This window comes from Girardinichthys multiradiatus, chromosome 1 (genome assembly GCF_021462225.1).
Source record: "Girardinichthys multiradiatus isolate DD_20200921_A chromosome 1, DD_fGirMul_XY1, whole genome shotgun sequence".
Lineage (NCBI taxonomy): Eukaryota > Metazoa > Chordata > Actinopteri > Cyprinodontiformes > Goodeidae > Girardinichthys > Girardinichthys multiradiatus.
The window spans coordinates 16,871,668-16,891,319 of record NC_061794.1 but is presented as its reverse complement, the minus strand read 5'-3'; the positions used below and the strand labels follow the sequence as shown (position 1 = coordinate 16,891,319).

At 38.8% G+C, this 19,652-nt stretch overlaps 1 protein-coding gene across 2 annotated transcripts in view; it reads right to left on the bottom strand.

The window, feature by feature from the left end:
* mgll (monoglyceride lipase) overlaps positions 1–12,526 on the bottom strand; it is a 44,113-nt gene extending 31,587 nt beyond the window's left edge. The window contains exons 1-2 of one of the 2 annotated variants that reach the window (XM_047380033.1): positions 12,380–12,526; positions 10,724–10,862 (exon numbers count right to left, since the gene is read on the bottom strand). In XM_047380033.1, coding sequence (XP_047235989.1) covers positions 10,724–10,851 — 128 coding nt within the window. In that variant the 5' untranslated portion in view covers positions 10,852–10,862; positions 12,380–12,526. Of the gene's footprint in view, positions 1–10,723; positions 11,070–12,379 lie in introns of those variants that run through there. The other variant, XM_047380025.1, reaches the window with a different exon arrangement.
* Between the last annotated feature and the right edge of the window lie 7,126 nt (positions 12,527–19,652).

Sequence of the window (19,652 nt, the reverse complement as noted above, 5' to 3'; positions counted from 1 at the left end):
CCTTCATTCTGCATTAACACAACTTGTCTTGAATTTAACTAGTGAGCCAACAATTAAAGGGCTCTAGACTAACTTTTTGCTCTGCTTGCACTGGTGCGCCTACTTTCTTTTCTTAGGTGCACCAACATAAAAAGTATGTGCACATAAATCACATTTAAAACCACAGTAATAAGGGTTCCCTTTTGTTTTTTAAATCACTGTTCCTATAGACAGTATTGACTTGTAAATGATTAACTAACAATGATTAACTCAATATGAAATTATTTGTTTGAAGCACAATTCTACAAAACTTTGTAAAAGCAAAATTGGTGCTTAAAGTGCTTCTTACTGAGCTGAAATTTAAACAAACAATCTCCAGATACAGTGAGGAGAACAAGTATTTGATACACTGCCCATTTTTGCAGGTTTTCCCACTTCCAAAGTATGTAGTCTTTAATTTTTATCATAGGATCTCTTCAACTGTGAGTGACGGAATCTAAAACAAAAATCCAGAAAATCACTTTGTATGGTTTTTTTAAGTAATTAATTTGCATTTTATTGCATGACGTAAGTGTTTGATACATCAGAAGCCAGTAAAAGTACCGGCTCTCACAGGCCTGTTAGTTCTTCTTTAGGAAGCCCTCCTGTTCTCCACTCATTACCTGTATTGACTGCACCTATTTGATCTCACCTTGTAGGGCATCAATAATCATGAGGAAGGTGAGGGATCAGCCCAGAACATACCTCTAAATATTATGGCATTATTACCTATTCATCCCAATTTGGGAAAATTAATTGTCGCAGCAGCAAGACAGTGAAAAAGATGCACATCTAAGAGGATCACTTTTAAAAGCAATAATAAAAGCATAAATACAAGAATCAAAAAAATTTTATGTGACTATTATTCTTGTAATAGTAATTGTAGTAGATAGCATGAATGAAACAGCAATCAAACATGTATAAGTTTCTGGTTTTCCATAACATTATCATAACAAAATGTTGACAGATGACAAAATTATCACGGGATGATATCTCAAACTAAATACACAATACAACTAAAAAAAGGCACAAAAAAAAAAAAAAAAAAAAAAGAACTGTTTAAAGAACTGAACAAAACAGACGTCCACAAAATAAGAGTTTTATCTAAGACTTCTCTCTCACTTCTGCTCACACGTGTCTCAGTTCAGGTGACATGCCAAGGTAGGTGACCTCGAAAGAATTTGTTTCCCTGCGTTGCTGACGGCGCCTCAATTCCAATCAACTAGACGTGGAAGTTGTGATGTTTTGCTTTTGTTGAAAAGTGAAAGAGGAGTGTCATTACTTTGTCTTTCTGTTACTGGGTTTCATCTTGTGAAACAGACCCCGAAAATAATAAAATGAACACCTAATAAAGTTACACCCAAAATTATTCATAACTGACAGATCTAGATTTAAAGCGATTGTCATTCAATCAAGAAGTCGGCAGAAAACGAGGCAGGTATCTCTCAAAATATAACAATGTAATGTTTAATATTTCAACCAAACTTTAACGTATTGTCGGTGGGTATCCAATTTTTATTCCCAGTATTCTGAAATACCTACAAAGACCGAACTGTAAATCAAGTCTCCTTAATTCAATACGTTTCAGAACCATCGAAGACGCATTCAGTCTGAACTTCCAGGTGGCAGGAAGATTTGGTGCAATTGGAGCAAAAAATAAAATGGATATGACAGAAGAACTGCGAGACAGCTGCAAAATGAGCCAGAGTTTGACAAGTAAAAAATGAGTGTGACAAACCAGTACGGAAAAGGATGCTGGAAACACAGAAGTTACTATGTTTATGTCAGAGTGTTCTGAGCACAGACGGAAAAAAAGGACAAGAAACAGGAAATTGCTGCACAATAGAGAGAAATTGAGGCAGACAAGCTGCCACAGCAGGAAAGCTTAAACCTAGGGAACAAAGAATGGTTATATTTTTTTATATTTAAAATATTCCTTTGCACAGGGAGATTTTTTGACAACTTATCAGAAAGAAAAATGACAGTGCGCCTTGTAATCCGGAGCGCCTTATATATGGATCAATTGGTTAATTGGTTGATCCATACTGGTTGTACACGGCGCTCTGTCAAAATGTTTCAGTACGACTGGTAAACTACAAAGCCGCACCGCTTGCAGCATTACGGCTACCATAGTCAGGGGCGTCGCCGAAGTAATAGCGGTAAACACCTGTACTGTGCTTCCTCCTAGTCCAACACCACTTGTGTGTGTATAACGTTTGAATGTATTGTTGCAGGAATTGCCTGAACTATATGTGATTAGAAGCTCAGTGTGTGGGGTGTATGTTTCGTGTGTGTGTATGGAAGATGTTGACATTACTCCTCCGGACAGAGGTGGCGCTGTGTGCTGCCGTAGCTGAGAATCAAGAGTGAAGGAGTGACGTCAGTATTATTGTGTGTGTGGGGTGGGTAGAGATGGCGACCGGAGCAGCGGTGTATGAGTCTGTAAGCCCTGTGTTTTTACGTGCTGCAAAGTCATTAAAAAGAACACGGAATCTCATCAACAACTCAGTGTTTTGATGCTGTTTCTTCATGCTCAACTCAGCAACGTATGAGTGAGGGAGTTAACCCTGAGGAAACTAGTAACTTCGGCCCTGGAGAAAGCGTCTCCCCTGTGTCATCAGACTACGGTCAGGGGACAGAAACAGGAAAGGTTAACAGTACTAACGTTTGATTTAGTGCATCAAACTGTTTCTTTTACGTGTTTACTGAATCAGGGAAAAGTTCCCTTTCACGTTTTAACTAATGTTTGATTTCAACTTCAACTTCAAAGACTCCAATGCATTCCTAACGTGCGGTTGGCTCTATTCAATAGATTTCTATGTAGAGGAGACCTTACCATGAGAGTGAATGGAGTTATCAGAACGCTGGTGTGTAGTGTATTAATAAAGTTTGACTGACTGACTTATCTGACTGTTTTGTTGACATTCTCTTTAGCACAGCTCCATCTAGTGGATGCATAACGCAACCCCAGTCAAACGTTTGACTGCAGTAGCTTCTATTCTATGCGCCTTATAATCCGGTGCGCCCTATATATGAAAACAGTTCTAAAATAGGCCATTCATTGAAGGTGCGCCTTATAATCCGGTGCGCCTTATAGTGCGGAAAATACGGTACTCTAAATTTGCGCATCATTAAATTTAAGAGAATGACAATTAAAAATGCGGTTGCTACTACGATCTATTGCAACATGCAACTCGTCCCACATAAATCTTTAAATTACTTGATCTGGTGAAGTAAAATGGATATTCAAAAGCTCAAACTATGACTATATTTTATGTAAATCATGCTAATTATGCCTGAGTCTTTAACTCTAGTCATACTCTTGAGTAGATTGTCAGGCCATTCATATTGTGCTTATCTAAGACTAATTTGCAGGAGTACGCCCAGACATCCCTCCATCCCTCTTCCAAGGTGACACACTCCAGCTCATTCAACGTGAACGGACACCAGAAGCGATGCACAGTTTCTCCAGTGAGTTTTAGGTCTCCAACAGGATCTCTTCCAAGGGAGAAAACCTCTAAAGTCAGGCACTCTGATCAGAGGCGCGTACCACCTCAGCTGACTCCTTTCAATGTGGAGGAGCAGCGGCCTTACTTCAGAGTCTAGCATGGGACAGATTGCCAGACCCTTTCTCCAATGTGGAGCCTGATGACCCGATTCTAGGATCTTGTTCTTTTGGGTCATGATTCATATCTTATGAGTATTTGTGTATACATTAAGTATTTACATTAATGCAGACGAGGCCCCAAACTATCCATCTCCTGCTCCACTTTACTATCATTTGTCGAACAAGGCACCTAGATCCTCTGCTTAAGCCAGATACAGACCCTGGACTTGGATAGAATGGGCTACCTTTTTTTTTTGGTTTAACTATGGCCTCAGACTTAGGCCACTTCATACTTAACTGCAATCCATTCCAGAGTGTTCTGAAGGTCATGGCCTCAAAGATGCCAACAGAACTACATCGTCTCCAAAAACCCTGGATGAGAGCATTCCCAGACCACACATCATCCTTTCCGTATACAAGAAATAGATATCCCCTTCACCCTATACTACCAAGAACCCCTAGCAAAATGCCTCCCATTACCCCTTGGGAAATCAGCGAGGGGAAAGTTCTGGTTTACTGTTCCACGGCCAGGACAGAAGCCACACTGCCCCTCTTGAAAACAAGGTTTGATAAGTCAACATTCCCAGGGACACTGAGAAGTGTGATCCCTCTATATTTGAAACACACCTTCTGCTGACTAAAACATTTCACTGGCAGGGGTTATAGCTGCCAGTTGCATACAAAATGGGTATGTAAAATATAAGAGCGGGTTGCACATGTAATTACAAATCTGTCTGCGTGTTCATGTTTGTGGACGGTTAACCCAGGTCAAACATCTCCTAGAAGCCTGTAAATGATTGCAGACATTCCTACATCTGTCTAACTACCTTTCACCTGCTTCTTGTAAAAATGGACAATTCAGAAGCTTTAAAGAGACTTTTGACTTTATTTTTTTTATGCTAACTTAATACCTTTTTTAGGAGATAGTGATTTGGCCTAACAGTTATGAGTGCAGGAGTTTCCCTTATCAGATGAGCTACTTAGCAATCTTTGCTAAACACTGTAATGTCAAGAAGATAACCTTGGATGCTAAGTTTATATTTTGCCCGGGACACTTAAGTTTTTGCTGTTTTCAGTAATAAGTAGTGTTGTACAGGTAAAATATGTGACAGTAATATCCACTAATCCCTCAAAGTGTAAATTCAAGTTTCCCTTTATTTTTCCAGATTACATTCAGCCAGGCAAACAGGCTTGTAACAATAAACAATAAAAAGTGTGCATTATTATTTAGTTCACCCTTTATAATTGTCTTCCTGTAAGAAAATAAACTACAGAAAGGTAATGGTTTAAACTTATGCAGGCCAGCTCCTAGCCTTTTCTGACCCTGGGACAAGATATTCTCAAAGCCCCCCGCCCCCCACGTGGCATTCTGTAACCAGTAGAATATTAATTTATATTTATAATTTAAAGACATGGTTGATACTACTTTCTCTCTCCTTGTTTGTCCTTCCACCTTCTCCCTTTCTTTCTTTGTCTCTTCTTCCCCCTCCTATTTGCTCCATATTTTGGATTTTTTTAGTTCTCCTGCATAAAATGAGTTCTAGATGATATCAGCTAACAGTGCTACAAATCCCCAAAGTAAAAAAGACTATTTAATGCAATGTTATATATAATTTGAATATATTTGAACTGTGAAACAAATAAATAGCAAAATATTTTTCCAATATACTTTAAAAGTCTCAGTTCATTACTAAATGAAATAATTAAATTAGGGCATCTAAACAAAATTAAAATCGAATATGGTAAACTTTTTTAATGACTTTTTTGATTCCTGCGCTAAAGTACATCATGAAACAATTTAAACTGCTGTGTCTCACTAAATGAACTCTAACGCCTGATTGGTAAACCTGCACGGCAACACATTTGCAGACTGATCGTCTTTTTTATAGTAGTGTTACCCCTGCTAACACTACAATAGACAAGATGATAATAAAATAATGATAAATAAAATAATAATGCATATATATATATAATGTATATATATATATATATATATATATATATATATATATATATATATATATATATTTATTTTTTTCTTTTTGACATGTGCATTCATGGTTTAATAAAAATTTATAAAATATCTATTTTGAAACTTCAATTTATTGAATTTTGGCACTTTTGTCTTTCCATACAGGCTGTGTAGTACAAATCTTATGTATTTTAGGCCTCTGCTTGTGCAACATGTTGACAACTGAGCTCCAAATGCCGTGGGCCAGAGGTTCCTTAAGCAACTGAGACTCTACAGCAGTATTTTCATTTCATTTTCAGCCATTCGACTTCATCTATAAATCCGCTGTGCAGAAGCAGCTTTGGTAGCAATGCCAATTGAAAGCAAACGACGAAGCAACACAGCCAATAGCGTTTAGTGCAAAGATAGTAAAAAAACAATACATAAAATAAGATTTCATGTAACTGTCAATGAATATGAAACAAAAGGAGCTCTCCATATGTAAAATGTTAAGCAGTTGATTGCTGGTTGGATAGAGGCACATAACACGATTAATTAACTGGCTAATATTTGCCGTCTATACCCATGTCACTCAAAAGACAGCAGAACAGCAAAAATATATATTGTGAGTATTAAGCACCAAAAAAACTACTGATAAATTTACAGATGTTTGGTCTAGGTATTAAAATCAACATAAGCATAAAACGTTGGTTAGATAACATTGCAAACAAATATGTTATAATATGGTATATTATTCCAGCAACAGTAGGAACAGTTGTTGTTTTTCACAAACATTTTAATTACAAAGTAGTCTTCAAAGGGCACTTTACGCATTTTCTAGGGGGATGAGTGGTTGGGTTTCCTAAAATTATTTGGATATCATTTGTCTGGTGGGTGCAGGCGTTTTATCCTCCTTTCACTTATTAGTGTTTTTTTTTAAATATATATTTTCTTGAACTACTCCTGCATTCAGTCATCAAACTAGTAGGCTCAAACAAAGGTCACAATGAACACCCTGCTTTGGCTTTCCTCTTTCAATCACCGTGGGGTTTCATTTTAGCCTGACTGATTCATTTCTGCTTTTTATCACTCTATGCAGTACATTCAGTGTCTGGAGTGGGTGCCTGATTATCACTTTGTGTTATGCTTTGGTCTCAATGCAAACAGCATCATGATAAATTGTAGTAATGGGAATTAAAAATACCTAATGTCAAGAAAATGGTAGGTGGGTTTAATATCTGCACTGTTAATGAATCATAAACTGCTTAATCTAACCATGTTAACCATCATAATGGTGTGTGTCTCAGTGTTTTTGTTGGTTAGAAAAATTTTATAATTTATTGAGCTTTTAGAGAACTGATAGATCTATGCTAATCAACCATTCTTTCAGTAACATAAATTCAGAAACATAAATTGCTGCAAGCAATGTCTTCAAGTTCTGTTTATATTAAGAAAAAAAGCTTAATCGTTGTCCTTGATGCAAAAAAGGTTCTGCTTTATTCAAAACTAACTTACAAGTTGGTACACAACTAAGTAAAAGCCAGCAAAAATCCCTGAAGTTGGCTTTGTGTGTCACTAGAAAATGTATAGCCTCTGCATAGAAGCCTGATTCCCAACTCTTGATTTCTAGATGGATCTTCGAGATGAACAGTTGTGTCCCACTTGAAAAGATAACCTACTCTCTCAGAAATGGCTATAAATCCTTTGTTAAGATTTGGGAGCCTTACTTGGTTTATATGGACACTATACCGGTACGTCTATTGGACTCTACATGGTTTCATATAAGCTGATCTTAGTGTTGGTCTGGAAATGGTTTGGAGTTGTTCATATTTAAATAAACTGAAAATCTTAATAATAATAATATATTGCAAAACATTATTATAATAATTTGCAGAATATACCTTAAATGTTTTCATCCTATTGCTTTACATTTTAGAAGATTTTTCCTGCTTAAACTACAGTTTTGTTTTGACTTTTTATTTATTTACTTAGATCTAAATGTTTTTCTAGCTTAGCAAGATCTAGAAACCCCTACATTCATAATATATTAGTGTTACTGCATTTCATGTTAATTATCTAACTGTAGTTACACACTGTCACTGTAAGTCTGTGGATCTATTATGTAAACTACAGGAAACCTTCAGTATGTGTATTTTCTTATTAAAGAGAGAGGGCACTTTTAACCAAACCGCCTTCAGCTGATCACATGTCGATAAGTCTATCATGTGCGAAGTTCAACGTTTTGCCCAAGGACCTTTTGACATATGGCTGGGTTAGGGAAACAAGCACTCCACCATCAAACTATATCTACAACCTATTATTATTAATTTATCATAAGAAAAAAATGATGCTAGAGATTTTAACTGTCAGTCCTGCATTACTGTAGAAGAGCTACAGTTCTTCAGCTAATAAAACTGAAACGTACTTCTCTGCAATTACAAAAGCTCCAAACTCAATGAAAAACGTTTAATGACTCTGAGTAAAGAATTTAACCAGCCTATTAAAGTTTTAATTGCAGCTTCTATTGCTTTTACACTTTGGAACCCTTCTATTTACCTAAAACTGTACAATTTGCACCAAAAACTAAAACAGCAGATCTTTTTTAAACAACTTTAATGTATAATATTGTAAGACAACTGATATAAATGTCTAAAGTCATAAACACAACTCGATACACCCCATAGGGACTGCTCAATGGGCCTGCTTGCAGTATTAGCAGGTTTACTGGTTGACGTCCAGTGACAGAGTGCTCCTACATAAACCATAAAAAGCTGTAGCTTTAAAACACACACTCTGCAGATATTTTAATCCTGCACTAATTCAGCTTTTCACTACAAGAGTAGGGCAAACTCATGACTGCAATGAGGTACCAGTAGAAGGTAATGAATGTCCAGTGTTTGTCTCGTCAGCCATAGTTACACGAAAATAACACCTCATTGTTTGCTGTTATATAAACAGACAGATGCACACAGGTATGCAAGCAGCACTGTGTACAAACACGGAGTTAATCAAGGATGACTGCAGTGTAAACACACACACATATACAGATGTGGCTGTAAACTATGAATCTGCTCCACAGGAGAGTTGGAAAACAAACCGTCGCCTTAATGAAATGTGTGAACCTATGTGTGATTGGTAGCGCCCTGATTCCAGATGTTCTGTTGCTCTCTAGTTTGTGCAGCATAATTTTCTGTGAGGCAGCTTTGCAGTTTGTAGAAGAGGGTGACATCTCAGTGTTGTGAGTAACTATGTTCGGTGTTTCGTACGCTGCCGCACACACGTGTGAAGGCTGCAGAGGACTTTCAAAGCTTGAGACTGCATACCACAGGGGGCCCTTACAACAGGAGGCTGAAGGAGGTCTCAGCGCTAAAGCAAACCAGTCTGAACGGTTGTTTTACTTTGGCAACTACACAATGGTGTCATTTATCCAACAGAATGTAGGATGAGTAAGGATTTCAGGCCTTTTGCTGATGATGCAGTTTGCTTTTGGTGAAAAATGTGGGCACCACCTGTACAAAGTATTTTCTGTGCACAGGGCAGTGAAGGCAAACTTTATTCCTAATTTTTGTCTCCCGGGACTGCTACCTATCCTATAATACCTGACTACGTCTCAAAAATGATGCAGACACAAATCAGCTGGTGACCTTCAGCTTAATCATCCCTGGCCTGTTACAGTCCGGTCAGAGACTCAGAAATCTGGGACGTTTTCCTCCTCAATGAATGTACAAACAGCCACCAGGTAGAGGTAAAAACAACCCTCTTCACTGTTAAGGCTGTTACTCAGAAAATAACAATCAAGGTTAGCAATGTTTAGCAACAGGGAGATGTATGTCAAGTCAAGTTTTTTTTATATAGCATGAAAATAAGGTCAGCAAAAGCACAAAAGCTGTAAGAAGCACATAGAAACTATATTCTCTACGAAATGTTCAGACATGTCTGTGGTTTTTCCAGGCTGTGAGAGAGCAAGAGAGAGTAAGACTTTCAAAAGATTATAGGAAGGTTGAAAAGGGTACACCATAGGCACCTTAATTCAACCTTTTCAGTTTACAATCAGTCTCTGTCATGGAACACGCTTGATTTGGGAATAATGCACATTCTTGTAAATCTTAGAGTTAAAAAAAAGGATCTATATTACTAGATCTATACTACTAGAAAATATACTATAATGTATATTACTAGAAAAAACAGATGCAGACTGTTGTTTTAGCGATGCTAGTCATACTAAAAATAAAATGATAATGACTATGTAAAATGCCTACTCTGAAAGGGTGGAAAAATATTGTTTCCTTATATTTTTTTATGGTATAATTCTTATAGATAAATTAGACAGTTGAAATCTGTTTTATCAGGCCAAACTTGACAAAAATCAAAGATTGGAAATTGGCCACAAAACTCTGATCAGTTCAACTCTAGCTTTTCTTTTAGCTGTATTGCTCCCCCATGATGCTGCTTTTACAGTCCTATTTATGTTTATGTTATTTACAAGCAGTTTAAAAAACAGACTGTGAACTGTCCAAACAAACAGAGGAAATTGGTCTGGTTCTCTAAAAGTGCAAAATAACATAAATGGCTTTCTTAACTTAGGGACTGAGCCAAATGTCCCGATCCTATAGAGTTCTTTAAACAGGGTCATAACCCAGTGTAAGCATGTGGTCTGTTTCCACTAAGCAGAGATTAACATAATTAAAATGTCTTTATTGAGCATGGGGAATACAATGAGTCTAAATGATCCAGATTCTCTACAGATTAGAGCAGGTTTTAGTCTTTATTGACTACTAATACTGACCCATTTCCATTGCTCCAAGATATCCAAACAGCAAGGCTCCCCTCAACAGCCAGTTCTTCAGCACAGATCAATCAGTCAGGCAAACTACTGTCTGTTGGAAAGTGAAACCTTAAAGCACCGACAGATCTATGACCAAAGTTTCAGTAGACTAACCAACTGGCAGTTGGCTGACAGTTTAAATTTTAAGTCATGTGACTCTATGACGGAAAACAGCCATGTGGTCAGAATTACTTGCCACATCAGAGGATCATATATTGACCCCAGAATTAAGGCTGGTCAAATTGGTGGACTGTATTTCTATTTATTTTGTTATCCAACACCGGGTGACGGTCATATTTGTTCCGATTGCTCCTTTACTAACCTTGGCGGACCTGTGGGCTCCCAGTAGCGGCAGAACAGGTGTAGTCCGTCGGCGTTGACGATGTGACGCAGCTCGGTGAAGGGGACTCCCTGCGGGCTTCGCCGCGGAGCATCTCCCGGCTCGGGCATGGAGGGTTCGTCTGCAACAGAAACACGGAGCAGCGATGACAGCACGTCGCTGCCGCCGTAGAGGTAGCAGCTGAAGGCGGCGACGAGAAAGCAGACTGCGGCGGTCACACCGTCCATCTTTTAGTGTGTTATTAAATGTCTGTTGCTAGTTAACAGCGGCGCTGTGAGCGTGATGTCACACAGCATGTGTGGGTCAGTCGGAATCTAATGCGGGGCTGCGCGCGCACAGACACACACAGAGAGGCGCGCGCGCACAGAGGCGATGTTGTCATTGATGTTACGTCACAGGACCATATGGTCTGCTCCCTGCAAGCTCTCGCTATCTCTCTTTACACCTGTCCTTTCAAATCCGGTTTATAACCATACTATAGCTAAACAGCGAAGGGCATTATTCATACCGCGCACATATAAACAGATGCTACGGGACAATGATCCATGATATAGAAAATAGACATTTTTATTATGCAAACACTGACTTGAATTATATCGCCTTGTAAGTCAAATTATTTCCACATTTTGATATATATATATTTTTTTATTCTTGACTTGCTCAACAATGCATCACTTTCTCCTACAAACACAACACACGCTTCTGTCTCTGCGTCCATCTTCTGGCATCAGGTGCAGCTGGATGCACATGATACTTGGGCCAGTATAAGCCTCAGCTCCATGTTTGTACTTACAGTAAAAAGGACCGTGTGCGCGGAACTGTCACACCTCCCCCGTGAAACTAGAAACATTTCTGGATCTACAGCTACTGGTCTGATCTTTCAGGTTCAGTGATCTGACAAGGAAGCGCACCTTTTTCTAACGTCATTGTTTCTAAGAATGTATTTATTTCAGTCATCACACAAAACACCCCAATCACGTTCCTATTATAAATTCCGTTCTAGTTTCGACAGCCAGAAAATTGAACGCAAGTCTACATTAAAATATGCCTGACTTGTACTCACAATTCTGTAACTGTTGGCATATTGGCGCATATAATTTCGTCTGCGTTGAATCAAAACATGACCGAGTAATATAATGAAAAACGAATCAGGGAATTATGTGCATCGAGATGCTGTTATTAGTGTACGCTGGACCGAGGAGACCCTAACTGGAAAAGGCTGTTCGGGGAGGCATGCGTGCGTAAAACCTCGCTTTTTGTTTTGCGCTGGGTTCCAACATATTCCTGTCTAAATGCTCCGATAACCGGACAGCGTAATGGAGATGATTTCGCAAAAACGCCAAATGATTGTTCTTCAAGTGCCTCGATTTAAGCTGGCTTTAAAGCATTGCATTTAAATCGATAAACTTGCCCGGGTCCAGATAAGTGCGTGCACACAGAAGATGTAATGTGCGCTTTGACAGCATCAGGTCTGCGGGGTTTAAACACACAACGCCAGAGAGGATGTGTGAATGTAACTGGAAATCTACAACTTTAACCGAATAAGCAATTTGCGCTGGAGACAGGCACTGTCCCGCTCTGAGCCCGTCGGATCTGAACTGTTCTAAGAATATTAAAAGATTATGAAGATCAACCAACCTGCACAAGGACCGTCTGCTGCGAAGTTTCAGCTCCAGTCCGCCTCTCTGTTGCTCTCTCTCTCTCTCTGTTTAAATCGCTCTTCTTTCGCCTCCAGTCAAGACAAGAATGTAGTGAGTGACGTTAGGGGAGAAACTAAATAACTATTCACACACACATCCTTCCTTCCCCCACTCTCCTTCCTAGAAAAGCACACATACACATTTCCCCAGAGGCAGAGATGCAGTTCCTCTGTCCCTCCCTCACTTTAGCCTCATTTACAGTTGAGAAGGACACACTATGCTTGAGTCCACATGGTTTCCATTTGGCGCATAATATGTTTAATATTAGTGTCATGTCTCTTTTTTCTCTATTAGCACATGGGCTTTAAGGATTTTCAGCATAATGAAATAAACAGGGTTTTTTTTTTCTTGTATTATTTTGCAATAAACGAAGGCAAGAAAAACTGTTTGGCAACATTTTGGTTTTTTTTCTGCTCATTTTGGCCACAGTTGGACTTGAAATTTCCTCTCACAAACATCCAATTCAATTTATATCAATTGAACTTTACGGTCTACAAAACGTAAATTCATCACTGCGTCTCCAAGTGCGTTAATATAAGCAAAACAGAATCATAACACTGAGAATTGACACAGGACAACAGACCTGATATCAGACAGCCAGTACAGCAAGCAGGAACAAAATAAAACAGTAAAGTACAATAAATGATAATAAGTACGTAATTCCTAAAGCACTCATTCTTTTTATTCATTTCACAATTTCACAAAAAAAAAAAAAAAAAAAAAAGCCAAAGAGGAATCCTATTGAATGCTAAAATGAAAGTGTCAAAATAAACTTTGAAAATGACTATTCATGTTTGATTTAATTTAGACCAGGGACCAGTAACCTTTATAATAAAGGGATGCATTTTGCCCTAAGTTCTGCTAAATAACATTATTCTAGAGCTGCAAACACCACATTAACCTTCACAAAACATATAATTTTATAAAAATGTGTAAATCAGCTGCTAAGATTATATACTGCTCGTATCTTGTTATTTAAATTCTCCTTTTATCATTTTATTCTCTGCTCCAGAAAAAAGAAAACATGCTAAATTCTTCCAAACACTCATGTGTTCACTTATCACCAAGCCTATCACAGCTTTCTGTTGTTGAGCGGTCATGCTTTATAGGTTCATGGGAGATTCACCTCAACTTGAAGCTCTGTACTAATGAGAATTCACCTAAGAGCTAAGAAAAACTTAGAGCTAAAAAAGAAATCCAAGCCAAATACACTGTTAATGAATTATTTACTCATTCATGGTCAGTGGAGGTCCTTCTGTTTATGGCACCCTGAGCAACTTGCTCCTTCTGCTGTCCTCACACCACCAAATACAAACTTGAAAACCATCTTCGAATCATTACCAACTAAAAAAATAATGATCTGATAATAACTGATCCTGATGGACTAGATAGATTTCAACAATATTTTTGAAAAGAAAAAAATGCTCATTTTTTCATGCAAATCACAAACTACAACCTTCACAATCATGTAACTATTGGTTGTCACTTGTCTCAATCTAAGATGACCCTAATGCCAAAAAAGTATTGTAGAGGCCCTTTTTGTCTGTTTTTGCAAACAGATTAAGGAATAACTGTTTGTTGGAGATTTATAGTTTAACTCTGACCCGTCCAAATATGTAAGATTTTTAGTTGAAGACGGTCAAATGCAGTTCAGACAAAAACAATGATATAACCCTTTTATTTATAGCTGATTCACCGGAGACCAACTGCAGCATCATCAGCCACTCTATTTTCTTAGGGTTTGCACAATAAAAGGGGGCGACCATATTTATTGACTGGGCATGCATACTCTTTCAGTATGCACCGTTTTTCTTTTTGCATTGTTGCAAGACCAGACCCAAGGCTCTGCTGCTCTGGGCACAGAGCCATGTCTTTCATGTCAATAAATCAAAACCCCTGAATCATATTTAAGCACATTGTGATTTTTTTTTTTTTTCAACATTCTAGTTGAAGGTTTAACAGTGCATTCGGTGGGTATAGTGCTGACAGATCTTCCATGACTGAACAAAGACAATTTCTGCTAAATTAGTCTGCCATTACTAGGCCTTTCAAGTCCAACAAGGTGTGGTGCAGATAGATTAAACTTGTCTCTGTAGAAAATCCCATGGAAGCTTATTTGGTTTGAAATCTGAATCTCTTCAGAATCACTCATACTGGTTGTTTTCTCTGCAAAAGTTCTGTTGAAAGAGGTAACCACTGTTAGAAAATACAGTTTCAGCGACACTGTTTGTGGTCAGCACCAGCTTCCACTGGCTGTACATTTTAAATTCCAATCTAACAAGAATTGCAAGGACTCAAGGTTTCAAAGCAGAGTCTGGCCAAAAAGATCACATTACTGCAGATTTCACCTCCCTGCCTCATCTGTACCTGGACCATTATTTGCCTCATTAGTTAGAGATTGTGTTAAGGATCAGGATTTTAATAATAATGATATAGACTTTATTGATCTTACAATGGAGAAATTGTCCTCTGCATTTAACCCATCCCTTAGGGAGCAGTGGGCTGCCATTGTGTGGTGCCCAGGCAGGGAGCATTCTTGCTCAAGGACCCAGAGTGGCAGGATGTGGGATTCAAACCAGGGTACTTGTGGCCTCTCCGGGGAACAAATGACCTGTTCTCTAACCACTAGGCCACCACTCCCCACTATAATAGTACAAACCGGATTCCAAAAAAGTTGGGACACTAAACAAATTGTGAATAAAAACTGAATGCAATGGTGTGGAGGTGCCAACATCTAATATTTTATCCAGAATAGAACACAAATCACAGATCAAAAGTTTAAACTGAGAGAATGTATCATTTTAAGAGAAAAATATGTTGTTTCAAAATTACATGGCGTCAACAAATCCCAAAAAAGTTGGGACAAGGCCATTTTTACCACTGTGTGGCATCCCCCCCTTCTTCTTACAACACTCAACAGACGTCTGGGGACTGAGGAGACAAGTTGCTCAAGTTTAGGAATAGGAATGTTGTCCCATTCTTGTCTAATACAGGCTTCTAGTTGCTCAACTGTCTTAGGTCTTCTTTGTCGCACCTTCCTCTTTATGATGCGTCAAATGTTTTCTATGGGTGAAAGATCTGGACTGCAGGCTGGCCATTTCAGTACCTGGATCCTTCTCCTACGTAGCCATGATGTTGTGATTGCTGCAGAATGTAGTCTGGCATCATCTTGTTTAAAAATGCAGGGTCTTCCCTGAAAGAGATGACGTCTAGATGGGAGCATATGTTGTTCTAGAACCTGAACATAGTTCTCTGCATTAATGGTGCCTTTCCAGACATGCAAGCTGCCCATGCCACAAGCACTCATGCAACCCTGTACCATCAGTGATGCAGGCTTCTGAACGGAGCATCGATAACAACTTGGTTTATCTTTGTCCTCTCTGGTCCGGATGACATGGCGTCCCAGTGTTCCATAAAGAACTTCAAATTGTGAGTCATCTGACCACAGAACAGTCTTCCATTTTGCCACACTCCATTTTAAAAGACCCCTGGCCCAGTGCAAACGTCTGAGCTTGTGGAGCTTGCTTAGAAATGGCTTCCTCTTTGCACTGCAGGGTTTCAGCTGGCAATGGCGGATGGCACGGTGGATTGTGTTCACTGACAATGCTTTCTGGAAGAATTCCTGAGCCCATTCTGTTATTTCCTTGACAGTGGCATTCCTGTTTGAGGGGCAGTGACGTTTAAGGGCCCGGAGATCACGAGCATCCAGTAGAGTTTTACGGCCTTGACCTTTACGCACAGCGATTGTTCCAGATTCTCTGAATCTTTTGATGATGTTATGCACAGTTGATGATGATAACTTAAAAGTCTTTGCTATTTTACGCTGGGTAACACCATTCTGGTATTGCTGCACTATCTTTCTGCCCAACAATGGTGGAATTGGTGATCCTCTTACCATCTTGGCTTCAGAGAGACACTGACACTCTGACAAGCTCTTTTTTTACCCAATCATGTTGTCAATTGACCTAATTAGTGTTCATTGGTCTTCCAGCTGTTCGTTATATGCTCAATTTCCTTTTTCCAGCCACTTATTGCTACATGTCCCAACTTTTTTGGGATTTGTTGACGCCATGTAATTTTGAAACAACATATTTTTCTTTTAAAATGATGCATTCTCTCAGTTTAAACTTTTGATCTGTGATTTGTGTTCTATTCTGAATAACATATTTGATGTTGGCACTTCCACATCATTGCATTCAGTTTTTATTCACAGTTTGTTTAGTGTCCCAACTTTTTTGGAATCCGGTTTGTATAAACATAAAAATGTAAGTGAAACAATCTATCACTATCTCCAAATAAAAGGTTTTGTTAACCATACCAAGCCAAGCCGATCTGATCTACAGATAAGCCAAACTATAAGAGAACAAATTGGAAAAAACAAAAACGAACCATAATCACATACAGGTCCTTCTCAAAATATTAGCATATTGTGATAAAGTTCATTATTTTCCATAATGTCATGATGAAAATTTAACATTCATATATTTTAGATTCATTGCACACTAACTGAAATATTTCAGGTCTTTTATTGTCTTAATACGGATGTTTTTGGCATACAGCTCATGAAAACCCAAAATTCCTATCTCACAAAATTAGCATATTTCATCCGACCAATAAAAGAAAAGTGTTTTTAATACAAAAAACGTCAACCTTCAAATAATCATGTACAGTTATGCACTCAATACTTGGTCGGGAATCCTTTTGCAGAAATGACTGCTTCAATGCGGCGTGGCATGGAGGCAATCAGCCTGTGGCACTGCTGAGGTCTTATGGAGGCCCAGGATGCTTCGATAGCGGCCTTTAGCTCATCCAGAGTGTTGGGTCTTGAGTCTCTCAACGTTCTCTTCACAATATCCCACAGATTCTCTATGGGGTTCAGGTCAGGAGAGTTGGCAGGCCAATTGAGCACAGTGATACCATGGTCAGTAAACCATTTACCAGTGGTTTTGGCACTGTGAGCAGGTGCCAGGTCTTGCTGAAAAATGAAATCTTCATCTCCATAAAGCTTTTCAGCAGATGGAAGCATGAAGTGCTCCAAAATCTCCTGATAGCTAGCTGCATTGACCCGGCCCTTGATAAAACACAGTGGACCAACACCAGCAGCTGACACGGCACCCCAGACCATCACTGACTGTGGGTACTTGACACTGGACTTCTGGCATTTTGGCATTTCCTTCTCCCCAGTCTTCCTCCAGACTCTGACACCTTGATTTCCGAATGACATGCAGAATTTGCTTTCATCCGAAAAAAGTACTTTGGACCACTGAGCAACAGTCCATTGCTGCTTCTCTGTAGCCCAGGTCAGGCGCTTCTGCCGCTGTTTCTGGTTCAAAAGTGTCTTGACCTGGGGAATGCGGCACCTGTAGCCCATTTCCTGCACACGCCTGTGCACGGTGGCTCTGGATGTTTCTACTCCAGACTCAGTCCACTGCTTCCACAGGTCCCCCAAGGTCTGGAATCGGCCCTTCTCCACAATCTTCCTCAGGGTCCGGTCACCTCTTCTCGTTGTGCAGCGTTTTCTGCCACACTTTTTCCTTCCGACAGACTTCCCACTGAGGTGCCTTGATACAGCACTCTGGGAACAGCCTATTCGTTCAGAAATGTCTTTCTGTGTCTTACCCTCTTGCTTGAGGGTGTCAATAGTGGCCTTCTGGACAGCAGTCAGGTCGGCAGTCTTACCCATGATTGGGGTTTTGAGTGATGAACCAGGCTGGGAGTTTTAAAGGCCTCAGGAATCTTTTGCAGGTGTTTAGAGTTAACTCGTTGATTCAGATGATTAGGTTCATAGCTCGTTTAGAGACCCTTTTAATGATATGCTAATTTTGTGAGATAGGGATTTTGGGTTTTCATGAGCTGTATGCCAAAATCATCCATATTAAGACAATAAAAGACCTGAAATATTTCAGTTAGTGTGCAATGAATATAAAATATATTAATATTAAATTTTCATCATTACATTATGGAAAATAATGAACTTTATCACAATATGCTAATATTTTGAGAAGGACCTGTACATCACACCTACAAATGTCTCAGGTGTCGAGAAAAGTTTCTCACACAACCTTACAAGTAATAAATGATAAACTGCTTATAAGCCAAATATTTCTAACACCAGGATAAATAATTCTCTGTGGATAAGTCTTCAATATATATTCACCAACTTGTGAGGGGAAAAAGTGCAAATGCCTCTATGTGAAAAGCTAACCACCTTGAAAACTGGGCTGCAGTTGGCAGCAATGTTAGACAACAACCTAAAAAGTAACTGCAAACCTACTTTCTGCTGACCTCTACTGGCTTAACCTCTAACTTTGCTTTGTTTTAACTTTGTGTAGCTTTAATGGGCAAATTAAGGAATTTTGAAGATAAGTTTCAATGAGTCGCAAGATTTATTTGTATATTAATTTTTTTCCTTTGTAGCACCACTTTTCATTGCCTGTTGCTCACATCCCATGTAGGACAATGATATAATAAAAGTCCTAAAATCCTGTTATCACATCTGGTTTGGAATACCACCCCAAGATGAGTAGTGGTCCCACCTGGCCACCCAGTTGAAAACTTTCTGGAGGCGCCCCTGATCATACCATTGTTAGATGGTGATGGTAAAAGATGATAAATATTTATTTGTTGATGTTAAACTCTAAAAGGCATTTTAATTGAAATCATTACATCTGTTTCAGAATGACTAAAATGTGATTCACTGTGTTTTTTTTCCCAAAAAAAAAAATGACTCATCATACCTGGTTTCAATTAGCAAAAGATTGTTGTGGATGCAAATCACTGCCAAGGAACAACAGAAATAAATCCCTTCCTGCTCCTCTAATTGCACGCAGAGACATGAAAAGCAGGAACGGGTCCAGGAAAGAAGATTTGAAAAAAACACATTTTCTGTCACATTTTAGCACTTCTCTCCACATGGGATGTGCATTTGTGTGAAACTTCTGACTGAAAACTAACCAGAAAAAGGAAAAATCTTCAATATATGCACTGCTCCTTTAACATCTGCACATTTGATCACATTACATAGACAGACTTCTATGCATTTTGTTGTTTTATGTGACAGACCAGCACAAAGTAAAGTATAGTTGTGAAAGTGGAAGCATCATTACATTGAAAATAAATACATACACTAAATAATTCAAGATGTGTGGAAAGCATTTGTATTCACCTTCTTTCCCTTCCTGCGTTTGCCATCAGAAGTCACCTAATTAGTA